This window comes from Nicotiana tomentosiformis, chromosome 6 (assembly GCF_000390325.3).
Source record: "Nicotiana tomentosiformis chromosome 6, ASM39032v3, whole genome shotgun sequence".
Taxonomy (NCBI): domain Eukaryota; kingdom Viridiplantae; phylum Streptophyta; class Magnoliopsida; order Solanales; family Solanaceae; genus Nicotiana; species Nicotiana tomentosiformis.
The window spans coordinates 130,006,771-130,025,802 of record NC_090817.1 but is presented as its reverse complement, the minus strand read 5'-3'; the positions used below and the strand labels follow the sequence as shown (position 1 = coordinate 130,025,802).

The 19,032-nt window shown below is 41.3% G+C and overlaps 1 protein-coding gene across 1 annotated transcript; it reads right to left on the bottom strand.

Moving 5' to 3' along the window:
• Window positions 1-18,549: 18,549 nt before the first annotated feature.
• Window positions 18,550-19,032, bottom strand: LOC138894771 (uncharacterized). Its single transcript, XM_070179497.1, has one exon. It carries the CDS (start codon window positions 19,030-19,032, stop codon window positions 18,550-18,552), a length of 483 nt encoding a protein of 160 aa, XP_070035598.1.

Sequence of the window (19,032 nt, the reverse complement as noted above, 5' to 3'; positions counted from 1 at the left end):
CTTTCATTATGAGTTTAATTAATTTTTCTTCTTTATTTTCTACAATTTCCATTATGAGTAACCGGATTCTTATTAGGGTTGTGACCCAACCCTAGTGTGTAAACCTTATGGGTATTTAATTTAATACTTTTTTATGATTGGGTGTTGATTATTTAGTCTAGTTCATGCTTCAATTTTGGAATTAATGATTGCAAACATTGATTCATGCCTTTTTGACTTAGTCTCTACTTGAGAAAGAGGGACCTAGTCTAGGTTAACTTAGTTAACAAGGAATTGAGAGATTCATTAGCCTAATTAAAGGGTTCAAACTAGAGATAGTAAGAACCCGACTTGAGCTCATATAAACTATTTTATTTGATATCCATTTGGACTTGAGAAAGTCAAATTGGGCAAAATCACTCTCTGACCGAGAGGTATTGAGTGGGTAACGTAGAGTTGAGAGCTATAATACATCTCAATCAATAAAATAAGTATTAACGTATTTAACCCATTAGACAAACACCTAGGTCATGGACAAATCTCTACGATTTTAAACGTTTTGAAAAAATACCAAAAACATTCATCTATAATCTATTTTCCTTAGCTTGCAATCATTAGAGTAATAGTAGAAGTGGAGATCAAAACTCTGTTGTGGAAGTGCAATATACATATGTAATGACATATTATTCACTCCATGAATTTAAACGGGCCTTACTCAGATGGAGAGTAAAGTGTTAATTTAAGTTAAGTGAATATCAACATTCAAGATACTAGTCCCATTGAACCAACATGCATACTCAGATGGAGAGTAAATACAAGTAATTAACAACTAGTATTACCTAGTGATTACCTATAATGAGTATATCCGATATGGAAGAAGACCTAGATCAACGTGTAAATTCACTATATCACCAGAATTTAACCCTAGATTCCATAGGGAACGATCCCTGCTACCACTAGATTAAAACAACTTAGAAAACATTTTGAAAATATTCCAGAAAATTAGAAAAACGCCACCATCTAAATGACCCTGAATGTCTAAAAAAACAGCTTACATCATGAGCAAAGCTGATGAGTATTGATCACTGGGCCGTTTTCCATGGACCTACCAAATTTCAGGTCAATCGGAGTCTGTCAACATGTTGACCTCCGATGTTTTGACCAATTCGGCCAAATACGGCTTTTTGCGTTTTTCTCGGATTAACGAAATTTTCAGATTACTCTTATCAAATATCATCAATAATAAACAGATATTACATGATTTTCAGAATAATCAAAATTCCCGGAATAAATATTCATGCATAAAGCAGTGCAGTTTTATAGAAAAATAATCTTTGCATGTAATTCAAAACTTGCATATTAACATGATGTTCTTTTTTCATGTTGATCCTAATTATCTAATTAGACGTGACTAGGATCTGATACCAAGTGTTGGATTATATATCGCAGCGAAAGCAATTTCAGTATGATTTTCTCGTGTAAATTAAATAATTAGCACATATGGAGATTATACGAGTTACCTCTTGAAGCGTGAACAAAGCAGATCAATCTCGATATCCAGTTCTAGAGTAGTAAGACCACGACCTCCAGAAAAACGTTCCACATTCTTCTACTATGTGACCCAAATAATATCCGAAAAGAGAGAATTTTGGGTGGGCGAAATTTCCAGAAAAACGTGTGTCAAAAACGGCCAGCCCTATATGAGGTATATATAGCCACGTTGTTTTAGGGTAAAACCCTTTTCCAAAACCTATTAGGTTTTTTTTTCCACAGAGGAAAGATTTTTTTTATTTCCTATTATTTAGGCACAGTAGGGACCACATAATCTAAATAACAAGGCTCCCTATTATGGAATTAATTTCCTACCATAATAAATTATGAATTATTCCACTAAAAATTTGTAATTGTACTCCTTAGTTCAATTTTGAAATTCTTTCGTAAAACCTTATTTAACTCCCCATGTTAAGATTCAGATACTAATCAATCAAATTAAATCACTAATAATTTAATTTAATGATTACTTCCTTTAAACTTTCGCTTAACTTATTTCATGTGTCGGATACAAAATACACCGGGTGAGTTTACACACGAAAACTTATAAGCTTTGATAAAGGAGTATCATCAATCTCAAAAGCCGAGACATGGATTCTATCAACTAATTATTATTTCGCCAATATATATCATTATTGTCCAATTTACCATGCTTATTGACCCACGAAGAATCTCGCCTTTTAATAAATTAAAATAATAAATGACACACATAACTAATAATAATTATATCAAGATTAAGAGTATAAGTACATTGAATGGACTAGAAAAATTATTTTATTAAGCCAGTATAAAATGCTTATCTCTACTTGATCCGTTCAATACATATAAAATGTACTAGCATAAGAAGTTGGAATTAAACTATTCCCATAATCAAGATAAATTATATTTAATTTTGTGCTACAACCATTTCGATGGTTTGTCTAATTCCAACATTAGATTGTGAACATAAACTTTATGACTTATAAGAACCGATGATTTTATCTTCTGTGTATAAGCTAAACTCTATACATTAAATTATCTACCATATAAGTAAATGACACACAGACAAATACATGATCTATTTAAAATAAAACTTTATTTAATTGAATAAATAAATAAGCAATTGTTCCAAAAAAAATATTATAACAATACGCATGGTTTATAATACATTCTAACAGTATTAAATATTAATGGAGCTCACACGGCATAATTTCCAGGTTGTTAAGTAGATAGAAAGAAAGACATATGTGACAAGCTTACAAGAAGAAGAAACATATCATGAATCATGATCATTGGTATTAGTATAAAATACAAAAAATTGAACACATTGTGAACAATTCAAATTTTGTGAAGCTAACATTTACTATTTGATTCGCTTAGAAGTAGCTAGGAAACTAATCCAAAAAATGAAAATAATATTTTTTTTACGTAATCATTTCGATAAGTTGAACGTATCTCCAATTACAGCTTCTTTCAAAATACTTCTACCACATATTGAAGTATACAGAAAGAATTCTTTCAAAATACTCTACAAAGTCTAGCTTAGTTCAAACTTCAAATGATGAAATAGTAAAGAAAGTAAATGATACTCCTTTCGTCCCATTTTATTTGATGTACTTTGACTAAGCACGAAGTCTATGTGATTATAAATCATCTTATTAGGATAAAATAAGAAATTTAAAATTAAATAGTTCTAAATATTAAAAAACTCAATCTGTGTGAAATAGATTAAAAAATGTGAAACACATAAATTAAGATAAAATGAGTATATAATAAAAACAATAGTTATGAAAGGATGCACTTTATGGACTGGTCCATATTTAAGGATGTGAGTATAAATACTGTTACGCGGTGCCTTCCTGAAATTCCTTGGAAGGGCGACGTAAGGCTAAGCAACCGATGTCAGTGCGATTGTTGTCCGCCAACAGAGGTCCCCTCCGTATGTTAGACTAGATGGTCAGTGCCGTACGGGAAAACCAATATCATGAATAATTGAGAGAGAGCAGAAAAGAGAATTGAGAATGAAAGAAAGCTTGATTGCATTGAATGAAAGCTATTACAAAAATAAAATACGGTGTCGGGGGGAGAGACACCAGTACAGAGAATTGTTTGCTTGCTTGAAAGTTTGATTGCTTGGTCCCCCTTAATAATGCTTAAAACAAATAAATCAAAGTTACATGACTAGACCTATGAAAGCTGTAAAATCACACTTAAAGAAAATGCACTAAAACTACTCCATATGTACAATGAAAAGGACTTAGTCTTCTACAAAGTAGAAACAAGTCCGTTGGTAGCAACTTTGTCTTTAGCATCAGGATCGGCACACGCGACATTGTCTGCACGCGCGGCGCTGTTGGCATCTGCCTGTGGATGGGCGCTGGCGATGGCTATCGGTGGGGCGATAGAGGCACATGCGTGCTTGTCACTTGAAGCTGCCGAGACCACGGGGCCGACCGTGGCACTAGGCGTTGGGAGACTTGCCAGAACGCCATGGGGCGCGTCCAAGGGGTCATGGAGCATGGCTGGAAAGCTGCCCATGACATTCTCCCATGCCTGAGTTGGCGATGTCCTCGGCGCCTTACTTGCAAGGTACTCATCAATTAAGCTCTTTTAGGCTTTGAGGTTTGTTCCCCTCTCCCAAGTATTCTCCTCTGCATCACATCCCTGCCATTTCACCAAGAACTCTTGGTGATCTTTTCTTGAGGCGTGTATCACTCGATCATCAAGAATAGTTTAGCATGCCTTTTCCCGGTTGAATTGGGGCCTCGAATACTTGGTATTGTGAGTTGGATTCGTGAAGGATCCTCCATATCTTCCCGAAAAGGTTTTCGGAGACTGACATGGAAAACAAGATGAATTTTCCACCAAGCCAGGGTATCCACCCGGTATGCAACTTTGCCAATGCGCCTTTCAATGGACAAGGGTCCAATATATTTTTGCAATAGGCGAAGGTCATGGACCCCTACAAATAAGTACCGCTTTGGTATTTTACCATCACTTTGTCTCCCACTTGGTATTCAACAAAGCGACGATTCTGATCAGCATGCCTCTTCATCCTCTTTTGGGCTTTGACAAGATAGCTCCGTATTATCTCCAAATTTTGCTTCCATTCTTTTGAGAAGCTAGCAAACCGAGGAGATTTTGACATGTTTGGTGCGTTCACAGTATGTGGGAGTAACGGTTGCTGTCCGGTAACAATTTCAAAAGCGCTTTTGTTGGTACTTGAGCTCTTTTGTGAATTGAAACACAATTGAGCAGCATCATCTTCACCCAGTTCTTCTGCGATTCGGTTACAAAGTGACGGAGATATTCCTCTAGCATGCCATTGAATCGCTCCGTCTAGCCATCAGATTGCGGATGAAAACTTGAGCTATTACTCAATTTTGACCCGAGACACTTAAAGAGTTGGGTCCAAACATTTCTAGTGAAGCGTGAGTCGTGATCACTAACAATGTCTTTAGGTAGTTCCCAATATTTGACGAGATGCGAGAAGAAGATTCGAGTTGTATCTTATGCTGATATATATTGTGGGGCTGCTATAAAGGTAGCATACTTGGAAAACTGATCCACCACAACTAAGATACTTGTGAGATCTCCGACCTTGGGAAATCCGGTGATGAAGTCTAGGGAAACGCTTTCCCAAGTCTTTTTGGGATAGCTAGTGGTTCTAAGAGTCCTGCCTGCGTCAAGCGGTCTGACTTATCCTTCTGGCATACTAGACAAGTCTTCACATATTGAGCAACGTCATCAACCATTTGAGGCCAATATTATGCACGGAGAAGCAATTCCATGGTGCGTTCCTCACCGGGATGACCGACCCACAAAGTATCGTGGCATTCCTCCAGAAGAGCCCTTCACAGATATCCTCCTTTAGGAACATAAATTCGGTTCCCTTTCACTTTCAGGAAACCATCTTCATTGATGAATTGACGAGTCTTGCCCTGTCCTACCAAATCAACCAAATACTGTGCAGCAGGATCCTTGATGAGTAGATCCTGTATCTGGTCTTTTATGGTGGTGGTTACTTCGCTTACCCTTAGGGCGGCGAGTACACACACTGATGCTAGATCAGCTCTCCGACTGAGCACATCAGCAACATGATTGGTCTTCCCACTTCGGTACTCCATGTTGAAGTGAAATTCCGCTAGGAGTTCCTGCCACCTAGCCTATCGACCATTCAACTTTGGCTGGGTCATGAAATGTCTAATGGTTGTGTTGTCTGTCTTGTCCACGAATGGGGTTCCCAGTAGATAATGCCTCTAAAGACGTAAGAAATGAACGACAACCAATAATTCTTTCTCGTGGGCAGCATAGAGCCGCTATGCATCCTCCAGTTTCCGGCTCTCGTACGCTACGGGATGCCCTTCTTGTAGCAAGACTCCATCAAGTGCATAGTCGGAGGCATCCGTTTGTACCTCGAATGGCTTGGCCATCAGGGAAGGCCAAGACTGGGCTACTAGACATAGCCATTTTAAATGCGTTGAAGGCCTCTGCTCTCTTGGGGCCCCAATCCCAGGGTGTAACCTTCTTGAGAAGTTCTGTCAGCAGCACTGCAAAGAGGGAGTAACTTTTCACAAAATGTCGATAGAAGTTGCATCGTCCAAGGAACGTCCTCAAGGCGTGGATATCTTTAGGAGGCAGCCATTCTGTGATGGCCTGAATCTTCTGTTGGTCCATGTTGATCCGCCCTTCATCGATGACTTGTCTGAGGAAGTCAATTTGTTTTTGAGCAAAGGAGCACTTGGATAGCTTCGCATATAATTCGTGCTCCCGCAATCGGGCTAGGACCTTCCGCAAGTGCTCTAGGTGTTCTTCCAGTGTCTGGCTATATACCACAATTTCATCCAAATAAACCACGATGAATTCATCAATGTATTCTCGGAATACTTGGTTCATCAAGGTGCAAAATGTGGCTGGCGCGTTAGTAAAGCCAAAGGGCATAACCAAGAAGTCGTATGACCCATATCTTGTCACGCAGGTCGTCTTGTGTTCATCACCCTCTGCAATCCAAACTTGCAAATAACCTGTCCTCAGGTCTATTTTGGTGAACACCATCGCGCCACCCAGTCTATCAAACAAGTCTGCCATTAGCGGAATAGGGTACTTATTTTTCACAGTGATTTTGTTTAGAGCCCGGTAATCCACATAGAGTCGTAAACTACCATCATGTTTCTTTTGGAATAACACAGGGGACTCGTATGGGGACATGGAGTGCACGATGATCCCTGTGTCTAGCATTTCCGACAATTGTCTCCAAAGCTCGGTGAGTCCGGGTTGTGACATTCTGTACAATGCTCGGGCAGGTTGGTTCGCACCCGGCACCAACTTGATCTCATGGTCCACAGTTCGCCTAGGCGGAAGACGCTTTGGCATGTCTTGTGGAATAATGTCTTCAAATTCCAGAAGCAACTCCTTCACAGGTGTAGGAATGGGACCTGAGGAGCATTCTATATCTTCGATGCAGAGGGTAGCCAGGAACGTGGGTTCATGTCTTTTGACCCCCTTCTTCAACTGCAAGGCCGAGATGTTCTTGGCGGCCATCTTCATGGGCATGCACGGAATAATGCAGGGCTTGGCCCCATTTTCTCCCATCATCAGTAGCATGTCTTCATACGGTGCGGGCATGGTGTTGGTCTGTCTCAGGAATTCCAACCCCACTATCAACTCGAAGTCATCTATGATCACCACGCGCAGGTTGAACTTTCCTTCATAAGGGCCAAGTTTCACTGGTACTACTTTGGATATTCCACCCACTGGCTGATGTGGTGAGTTGATAGCCTTGACAAAACCTTTGCCCTTTCCTACAACTAGGCCAAGGCGCTCCACCTGAGTCGAGGCTAAGTAGTTGTGGGTAGCACCCGTGTCTATCATCGCCCGAATGGGCTTGCCATTTACCTTCATGTCGACGAACATTAAGGTCTTATCTTTATGAAGAGGAGTCCAATCATTCGCCTTCTTTTTCACTTTCTTGGCGATTGGACAAGGGTCCTTCTTCTTACGGATACCAGAACTCGTTCCCTCTAAGGGCTTAGAAATAGAGCCAACAATTGCATTGAATGCACCTACTGGTTTGGTCTGGTCCGCATCATCGGCATCGTCATCCGTCCTATCCTTAAAAGCTTGATGGGCGTTCATCTGTGCATGTGGGCATTCATTATTCCAATGTGGTCTGCCGCAATGACGGCATCCTGATGGGGGTTTCCTCCCCCGATCATTGTTCTTAGATGCAACACTAGTACTACCTGAGGAGGGAGCCTTAGATTTGGTTGCACTCCGGTTTCCTCCACTTCTGCTAGGGCCACCAGTGTTCGGCTGGCCCCCTTTGTATCCTCTTCAGACAGGCTATTGAGGCCTATCCTTCCGGGCTTCCACTTGATAATCCCCAAGGCACTCTGTTGCTTGGATCGCCTGAGGTAACGTGTCTACCCTTTGTCTTTGCAACTCCATGCGGGCATAAGGTTTCAACCCTTCCAGGAAGGTGAAGAGTTTGTCTTTGTCCCCCATGTCACAGATGTTCAACATGAGTACAGAGAATTCCCGCACGTAATCCCGCACTGATTTGGTCTGGTGGAGCTCCCGTAGCTTTCTCCTAGCATTGTACTCAACATTTTCGGGGAAGAACTGTAGGCGTATGGCTGCCTTCAGTACTGCCCATGTCTCGAGGGCATCTTCACCAGCCTTGATGGCTTCGTATTTCACCCCACCAGAGTTTGGCATTACCCTGAAGATACATGGCAGCAGTTACTACCTTCATAGCTTCTTCTAGGCCACCCACGACATCGAAGTATTGTTCGATGTTGAAGATGAAGTTTTCCACTTCTTTGGCATTCTGAGCTCCACTGTATGGCTTTGGCTCAGGAATTTTCAATTTTTGGGCCACACGGGCGAGGTTCACAACACCACCGATTTAGTTTTCACCTCCTCGAAGCAGGCCTTGTAAAGCAGCATTGACAACGTTGAGCTGGCCTGTCAAGTTGTTTATAGTTTGATGCATGGCAGTCACCCTGTCTACCTCTTGTGTCCTATTGGCTAAATCCTCAGCGCGCTCCTGTAGGAGAACCTCGAATTTACCAAACATTTTGGATGCATATGTGGCTGCCGTTTGCTGGTCTCCTTCAGAGTCGCAACTGATGTTTTCTATGTCAACTTCGGCCTGGATCAGTCTGCGGTCCAGGTCGTCCAACCTTTGCACTAGGATGGTCTTTAGGTCAGGCACCATTTCCATGATGGGCCGTAATGCATCAACCGTCCCCTCAAGGGTCGCGATGCGATCGCCATAATTTACCATGGTAAAAAATGGTGGTAATTGCAATGTAATCCCTCATCCGATGTCGAGCCTAAGCTCTGATACCATCTGTTACGCGATGCATTCCTAAAGTTCCTTAGAAGGGTAACATAAGGCTAAGCAACCGATGCCAGTGCGATTGCTGTCCACCAACTGAGGTCCCCTCCGTACGCTAGACTTGATTGTCAGTGCCGTACGGGAAAACCAATGTCATGAGCAATTGAGAGAGAGCAAAAAAGAGAATTGAGAATGAAAGAAAGCTAGATTGCATTGAATGAAAGCTATTACAGAAAAACAGTGTCGGGGGGGAGGGGGGGAGAGACACCAGTACAGAGAATTGTTTGCTTGCTTGAAAGTTTGATTGCTTGGTCCCCTTAATAATACTTAAAACAATAAACCAAAGCTACATGACTAGACCTATGAAAGCTGTAAAATCACACTTAAAGAAAATGCAGTAAAACTACTCTATATATACAATAAAAAGGACTTAGTCTTCTACAAAGTAGAAACAAGTCCATTGGCAGCAACTTTGTCTTTAGCATCATGATCGGCGCGCGCGACATTGTTTGCGCACGCGGCGCTATTAGCATATGCCTGTGGATGGGCATTGGCGATGGCTATCGGTGGGGAGACAGAGGCACATATGCGCTTGTCACTTGGAGTTGCCGAGACCACGGGGCCGACCGTGGTACTGGGCATTAGGAGGCTTACCAGGACGCCACGGGGCGCGTCCAAGGGGTCATGGGGCATGGCTGGAAAGCCGCCCATGACATTCTTCCCCACCTGAGTTGGCGACGTCCTCGGCGCCTTACTTGCAAGGTAATCATTAATTAAGCTCTTGTAGGCTTTGAGGTTTTCCCCCCTCTCCCAAGTATTCTCCTCTGCATCACATCCCTGCCATTTCATCAAGAACTCTTGGTGATCTTTCCTTGAGGCGTGAATCACTCGATCATCAAGAATAGCTTCAGCACGCCTTTTCCCAGTTGAATTGGGGCCTTGAATACTTGGTATTATGAGTTGGCTTCGTGAAGGATCCTCCATATCTTCCCGAAAATGTTTCAGGAGACTGACATGGAAAACAAGATGGATTTTCCACCAAGCTAGGGTATCCATCGGTATGGAACTTTCCCAATGCGCCATTCCAAAATAAATGACACATTTCTAAATTTGAAAATAATTCAACTTTAAACTCTTCATTTTACCCATTTTATCCTTAATGAGAAGCTTTTATAACCACACAAATGTCATAGCCCACAATATTTTTACCCCTTAAACTTGTAAGATCACAAGTTTCAAAAGTATTTTTTTCTTTTTCTTAATCTCCTGCCAAGTCAAATTATCCCACCTAAATTGAAACGGAGAGAGTAGTATATAATGTTGGTCGCTAAAGTACTAAATTTGGGTTGTTTGTTCGAATTTATATTAGTAGGACCATTCTCACCCAATTGCCTCAAGGCGACCAATATGGTTAATACACAAAAAATAAAATGCCATATTGGAGTTATGGAGATACCTAAAAGTCGATTAATTTATTATGGCGTCGGAAACAGGAAGTACCGGCAAAATACAAAATTGATTGATCGGCCGAAACTAATTGTATTCGTTAACTAAAAAGTGTGTGTATATATATATATATATATATATATATATATATATATATATATATATATATATATATATATATATATATACATATACATTTTATCGATTACTTTTAAAAGCGGTTAAAAATATACATTTCCAATATATAAAATAAAGCCTCTACTTGTGTTCAGCATTTCAGCCTATTCACTTTGGACTTTTAAGTTAACTCTCTGTGTAAACAAAAAAATATGTAGAAATATGACACTTTTTAGGGTGTTTTTTTTAATCCCACTTTTGACCCTTGTTTTCTCCATGGGCAGAACACTAAGGTTGAAAGTTTAAAATATTTCATGAGGGGCAATACTTGTTAAATTAGAAGTTATGTACATAGGGCAATCGGGGACAAAATTCAAGAATATCCAGTTTGAGGCTATTTGTGTACTTCACCCCTCTATAAAGCCTCCCCTTCTCGGGTCCAGGCCCCTAACGCCTTTTCTAGTTGCCCGAATGATGATCGATGGCCTTGCCAATACCTATGAATTTTTTACTTTCTTTTCTCGTTAATTGTTAATAAAATGTGGATCACGTTCTTCAGAAAATGACAGTGATTTCAGAAGCGGTGTAGGTATGATTGATCCTTCTCATATTACTGTTTACCCGTAAAACTGTACAGTTGAATTTATACATATTTTCTAGACAAGTGAACTAATTTGATCCGGAAAAAATATAATAATCAAAAAAATACACAGTACTTAGCCTTGGAATGTAGATGAAATAGCAAAGATAGTGATTCCGTGAGCACGGTTGCCAAATACAGCAATGATGAAATCAAAACACCAGAGAGTAAAATTGTATAAAGCTTTGTATAGAATATAGTATATGTTCTTGCCAGAAATTTTGTGTCCTTTATAATGATAAGTGAGCTCATTATTTATAGCTATGTCTAGAGAAGAAGGTCCTAGGATCATGCCCTTCTTTAAGGTCAATTATGAGGGTCATTGATGAAGATGTAACGTTGAGTGTAAATGCCAAATTCTTTGTAACAGACCGTCCCTCTTAATGCTGTAGAATGTTCCTTAGTAAATGTTACCGGGTGAAGAGCATTTCATACACTTTTATGAATGTTATCCGTTCTGGTGACAAGCGTAGTGGTTGCGTTCAATCCTCAACCATTCCATCTTGGATTCCACGTGTCCTCTTTTTAGTCAGCCACGTCTCATATCATATTTTACCCTATACAAATAGTCTCCCTGCTTTCCGATGACATAACTTTGTATTACCGGGAAGTTGGTAGAAACACATTTTTGGCGGGAATTACTATAATTTCCTCTGAAGGTATCTGACAGTTAATTAGACGCACGTCTCTCCGCATTTAATGCCCCGAACATGCGTCATCCCATGATTCAGCATTGATTTTTCCGGTTATCGAGGTAATCATGAACATGAATTTAGCAGCCAAAATTTTACTTATATGCAACTTTTTTTTCCATTGCGTTTCACAATTGCTTGAGCTTCTAATTTGCATCCTTATTTTCGATCCTTTTTCTAATTTTCTTCAAACACAAACTCTTTACCTTCTTCCATTCCAATGGCTTTTTCCTCCAAACGTGGTGGATCTACGAAGAATAAGAACAAAACCGAGGATTCCGTTCCTCCAATAATGGATTCCATCATCCCAAGAAGGCTTAGTACTTCGAAGGATTTTGAAGAGAAATTTCCTACTGTTAACCATCGTACATGGGTTGTTAGTAGGTACCCTTCTTCCATACGTCCTTCCAGTATTCCTGCTATGAAGGAGGACTGCCATTGCAATATGTTGGAAATTATCGCTCCTAATCTGTCGGAGCGAGTGACCCTTCCCAAGGAAGATTTTACATATTTTTTCATTTATTCCTTTACTTTGGGTGCGTTTTCTTTGAGTGGAGAGCTTGAATCCATGATTGCTGAGTTTTGCCTTCACTACCAGGTATGTTTGGCACAGGTAAGTCCTTCAGTGTGGAGGGCGATCGCCTCCCTCCGACGCTTATGCCAAGAAACCGGGGATGAGCTAACCTTAGCTCATGTGATGAATCTCTATTCCCCCAAAATCTTCCGCGGGGGAATGATAAACCTTTGCAAGCGTGGCTACCATGCTTTGTTGTCTAGCATAGATGATGACAACCGTGGGTGGATGGAACAGTTTGTTGCAGTTGCCACCAACGACATCATTCCGACAACGACTTTATCCTTTCCGGTTGCTTGGAACCGCACTCGTAAGTTCTTTGTATAATATTCCTCTTACTAGATATTCTTCTCTAGCCATGTCATCTTTTCACCCTTCACATGTTTCAGCAACTCGATGGCTCCCACCGGTGGTGGAAGGTTTGAGCCGATGGGTTCAGAAGATTTTGGACGTCACAATGCCCGAAACTCATTTGTGGAAAGAACTAGACTTTAAATACGGGTGGAAGGCCAAAAATCATGGTAACTCTAATTTACTTTGCTTTCATTTTTATATATGAAGAACTTGGTTGAACCCTTCTGACTTTGTTCACGGAATTAGGTCTACCTGTGGGCTCTGTTGCTATCCCCGAGGAGGACGTTCTGGTTGATCTTGCTGATGCTGCGAGGCTGCTTCAGGAAACACTTACTCGAACAGGTATCTCCAGGCCTGTTTTGGGTGGAAATATTTCTTTACAGAGTCCCTGACCGAAGGATAAACAAACAAAGAGAAGACGCTCCTCCGCGGACGGGGAAAAGAATAAAAGGGCCAAGGTTGATGCCCCCAAATCATCTCCGGTGGTGATGATGACTGGTCCTCCTTCTGGGCCGGTCGTAGACATCATGATGATTGATGATGATGAAGAAGATGTTGATGAGGGAGGCTTTTTACACAGAAGGCGATGATCCTCATCATCTCAACAGGATGCTCAACCTGTTGAGATAGTTACACCAACTGAAGACGATGTCTCGCCACTTTGGGGAGATTCTGATATATTGGAATATGCCAACTTTCGTTTTCATGCCCCAATTGCTGCAACCGATGCTGCGGGGCAGAGTACTAGGTCTTTGCCGTGTTTGGTTGGCAAGCATTAAACAACCAGCACTGCATTTGATGCAACTGCTTCTCACCCTTAAACTCCATCAGCTTTATCTCCACCTTCACCAACACCAGCAACTACTACATCATTTCCATCTTCGTCTACTCTTCCACCAGCGGTTGCTATACCATCTCCATCGGCTGCACCTGACCATGAAGAAGGTGTTCCTCTTCCAAAGTCCCTAGTTCATGGGAACTTGGGGAAAAATTATGTTGCTTCTTCTGAAGATCCAAAAAGGAGGAAGAGCATCACTCTTTCGGTCTCTACCGGGTGAAAACTACTATCGCGGCTGGTGGATCTTGCTAATTACCTGAAGCCTTTGGCTTCAGAAAAAGATTGGGAAAGATTCAGACAGTCCGGGGAAAGTGTTTGTTGAACAATGTTATGCATAATGCTACAGCGATACGTTACTTTTGAACGAATGTATTCTAAGTTTTTCCTCTTCTTATTGTTTAGGCCAACTTTCTTGCCTCTGAGGTCCTTCAAAGGTAGATTCGTGAGAAGGAAGAACTTACTTCTGAACGGGATCAGTTTTTGGCAGAACGGGACCAGACTGTTCTCCGCCTATCGGAACTGGAAACTAGAGCTACTGAGGCCGCTGTTTTGGATGCTCGTTTGCAGCAAAGCAAGCAAGAAGTGGTAACCCTCAGCCAAGAAATTGTGCCACTATGGGTTAATTTTGATGAGGCCAAGGCCAAATGGGCAGAAGTCCAAAACGACGTTCTTGCTGCAACCGATTGTGAGGCTGCCTGCACTGTAAGAGTGATTAACTTAAAGGCAGCCTTGAACTCCAACAGTGAAGAGCGTGCTATTGTGGAGGCGAAACATGCCCAACTAGAAGATAAGTATAGGAAAACTATCGAGCATAATAGGCTCTTTAGTTCAACTGTCCGCGAGCTTGACGTCAACCTCAAATCTGCTAGATCCGCCCGGAAAAACCTTTCCGCTGAGGTTATTCAACTAAAAGAAGAACTTAAGCGCTGATCGACTTCCCTCATTGCCGAAAAAACTTATTCCATGTATAGCATGAAGAGGAAAACTTTTGAAGAGGCTAAAGATGGTATCATTGATGTTGATGCCGAAATTGCTAAGGCCCGAGAGCTTGAGTTGGCTGCAAAAAAAGACTCCCAACGTAGTCTGATGCTCCAGGTTCTTCTGATTCTGCATCTGATTTTTCGAAAACTGAAAAAGGATCGGAAGGCGATGAGGTCGAACACCAAACAGGGGAAAGCGTTGAGCCATCGGCGGAACCACCTACTCTTCCTGGCAATGCGGATACTTCTCTTCCTCCTGGTTCCAGAGGCGCTGCAATTTAGCTTTTTCTTTTCCCATTTTTTACTTGTAATGTTTTGGCCTGTTCTTGTAAATAAAGTCATATTTTCTTTTTTCTTTGTTCAAGTACCGTTTGAGTCTTACTTTCGTTTATATATCCATGCAAGTCTTTAACTTTTGCATTTTCTCAAGTATTCTGCGCATGTTATTCAATTCGTGCTTTACTATGTGTAGTCTTGGATGCTTTTTATTCAAAGCATTTTGGTTCAGAGTATTATCCCTTTTACGTGAGGGTTTTTATGAATATTTGCGCAAGTTTCCCTTTACATGAGGGTTTCTATGAATATTTGCGCAAGTTTGATTTTTGCGTCCTTTTCATATGCAGCTTAAGGTGTATTTTTCCATGATGGCATTTTGGATTTCGGGCATTGATTCTCCCGGAAGCAACCCTTTAACGTGAGTGTCTTTATAAGATAGGGCCCTCTTATGTTTACAGTGCTCTTGAAGAGGACGTCTCCTGTTCATTACGACACTAACATTTGAAGTACTTGTTTAACTTTCAAAAGACAAAGTTAGCTCATCATTCAGACAAGTAACAAGATAAAAGCAGAAGAACTTCATTTTATTCCTTTTATTTTCAGAAATTACATAAGCATTTTGCTATGTAGAAATGAAATTGCCATTACTTGTGGCTATCTTGTACAACTTGTTTCTACGAGGTTGGTTGCGCAATCCCCGGTCCCGATGATGCATTTTGTTTCCGAATTTTCGTTCTCGGTTGACATGACACTCATTATTTCCGTATCTTCATATGATTCCCCCCAGTGTTTGAATGCGAAGAATGCGAATTGGAACACTGGAAGTCTTGTATCTTCGAAGGTCCCATTAATGAATTGCTAGGTAATCCTTCACTCGGCAACATATCTCGTTTCCCCTTAGACATCCATGCTATCGAGCAAAAGAATACCTAACAGTTCTCTGGCGGTTTGTGCCCATGAACGGTCGGGTAACCTCTGTCCGGTAGCAAACTTAACTTCCCGGTGAGAATTTTCTATCGAACCAAAGATTACCTAATCATTCCCGGGTGGGAGCTTGTTTGTTTGCCTTGCTATCAAAGGTCTTATTGCTGCTGTCTTTGTAGGGTTCTTTCTGTCGCTGCCTCATTAAACACCTTGTCAGAAAAACCCAGTTGGGAGAAAAGGGTGCAACACATACTTTCTGTTTGAGTGTTGTTCATCAGCAATAATATCTTTTGAGGTGTGCCACGTTCTAGTTTTTGGGCAACTTGTCCCCATTCTGGTTCTCCAACTCATATGAACCTTTCCCAGTGAAAACTGAAATCCGGTAAGGACCTTCCCAAATTGGACCTTGCTTTCCCGTGTTGAGTTCCCGGGTATTTTGTGTTACTTTCCTCATAACCAAGTCTCCTACTTTGAAAAAAATGAAAATTGGCTCTTCGATTGTAATATCTCTCCATCCTTTGCTTTTGAGCTGCCATTCTTACATGCGCCAAGTCTCTGCGTCCCTCGATTAATTAAAAGTTTATTAGCATTGCTTCGTCGTTCGATTCTTCATCTATCTAAGAATATCTCAAAGTGGGTTCACCCACTTCAACTGGGATTAGTTCTTCAGCACCGTATACGAGGGAAAAAGGATTTTCTCCTATAATTGATTTGGTCGTTATTCGTTAGGCCCATAGAACTCGGAGCAACTCTTCGGGCCATTTTCCTTTTGATGCTTCCAACCGTTTCTTGAGGTTTTGAATGATCACTTTGTTTGTTGACTCCGCTTGACCATTTGCGCTCGGATGATAAGGCGAGGATGTGATTCTCTTTATTTTCAGGTCTTCAAAGAACTTTGTAACTTTTTCACCGATAAACTGTGGCCCATTGTCGCATGCTATCTCTTTTGGTATTCCGAACCCGCAAATTATAATTTCCCACAGGAAATCAATCACTTCGCGTTCTCCGATCTTCTCATAAGAACCTGCTTCCACCCATTTAGAAAAATAATCAGTCAAAATTAAAAGAAACCATACCTTTCCGGGAGCCGGTGGCAGTGGTCCGACGATGTCCATCCCCTATTTCATGAACGGCCACGGGGATAGAACCGAGTGTAAGGGTTCTGCCGGTTGATGTACTAGTGATGCGTAACATTAGAACTTATCACATTTTCATATAAAATCTTTGGCATCTTGTTCCATACGAGGCCAATAATATCCTGCCCCCCATTCCACTTTCAGCCCCAAAGACTCTGCGCCTGAGTGATTGCTGCATATCCTTTCGTGGATTTCTCTCATTACATAGTCAGCTTCTGATGCTCCTAAATAGGGGGCTTGATAAGTATTTCTTCAGATCCCTCAAATCCTGCTGGTATTCCGGCGTCCATTCGAAATTGTTCTTCTTTTTTAGCAGTGTAAAGAAGCGATGACAGTTTTCCGACGACCGGGAAATGAACCTGCTCAAAGATGCTAACCTTCCTGTGAGTCTTTGGACTTCCTTCACGTTTGATAATTGATCCGGGATATCTTCTATGGACTTGATTTTGTCGGGGTTTACCTCAATTCCCCTTTGTGAGACCAGAAACCCCAGAAACTTACCGGAGCTGACCCCGAACACGCACTTTTCGGGGTTAAGTTTCATGTTATGCTTCCTCAGGATATCGAATGTTTCTTGCAAATGCTTAAGGTGGTCATCTGTATTCAAAGACTTAACGAGCATATCGTCTATATAAACTTCCATGGTTTTTCCTATTTGCTTTTCAAACATCTTATTTACGACCCGTTGATAAGTGGCTACGGTGTTTTTCAACCCGAAAGGCATTACATTGTAACAATATGTACCGAAATTTGTTATAAATGAAGTCTTTTCCTGATCTTCCGGGTTCATCTTATTTTGGTTGTACCTGGAATAAGCATCAAGGAATCAGTCTGTGACCGGTCGTAGTATCAATCACTTGATCGATATTTTGTATTGGAAATAAATCTTTCGGGCACGCCTTATTAAGATCTTTATAATCTATACACATACGAAATTTATTGTTCTTCTTAGGAACTACTACTACATTGGCTAACCAGTCTGGATATCTTACCTCTCTGACCGAACCGATTTTAAGCAAGCGGGTTACCTCTTCTTTGACGAATTTATTCCTGGCCTCGGCAATAGGGTGCTTCTTATATCGTACCAGTGGTACGTTGGGATCCAGACTCAGCTTGTGCATGGCTATTTCCGTCGGGATACCTGTCATATCCTCGTGCGACCATGCAAAACAATCAGCGTTAATTTTAAGGAATTCAATAAAACCAGACCTGAGCTCGGGGTGCAGTCCTGTTCCCAAGTAAAATTTTCTTTCTAAGAATTCTTCGAATAATGACACTTGCTCTAGTTCCTCTGCCGTTGATTTTGTTGCGTCTGTTTCTTTCGGAACTTGGAAATATCTCGGCACCTAATATTGTTATGACAATTCTACCCCTGGAATAACCTCTTCTAACTCGGGAGTAGGCGCTGGTTCCTATAATTGCTATGTCGTGCACTCTATCGCTTTGATATTGGAAACTGAGATTGCATTCATCTCCCTCGCTGCCGGTTGGTCACCTCTTATCTGCTTGATTCCTTCGGGCATTGGAAACTTCAGCAATTGGTGATACGTCGAAGGTACAACTTTCATCTCGTGTAACCATGGCCTTCCTAAGATGATGTTGTATCCCATATCACCATCCACCACTTCGAAGAGATTTATTTTTATTATTCTTTAAGCATTCGTGAGCAGCAAGATCTCTTCCCGGGTCGTCACGCTCGCAAGGTTGAATCCAACAAGTAGTTATGTTGCCGGAATAATGCTTCCGGTGAGTTTAGCTTGTTCCAATACTCTCCATTGTACGATACTAGACGAACTTCCTAGATCCACTAGAACACGCTTAATTTTAAAATCCAACACATTTAAAGAGATTACCAGTGCATCGTTGTGCGGTAACAGTAATGCATCTGCGTCTTCCTTCGTAAAAGTGATATCGTCCTCCCAGAGTCTTTTGCTGTGAGTTATCGATACTTTAGTCTTCTTTGCCGCCAAAAATGTGACCCCGCTAATCTCGTTCCCCCCAAAGATCATATTGATCGTTTGACGTGGGGTTTCTTCTCCTGCTTTCGAGGATTCTGTGTTGTCTCTGTTGCGACCGTAATTGTTCTTAGCTCGATTGCTCAAGAATTCTCGGAGATGACCATTCTTCAATAGCGTTGCCACCTCCTCTTGAAGATGTCGAAAGTCCTTGTCCGGTGACCGTTTGTCCCGTGGTATTCGCACCAT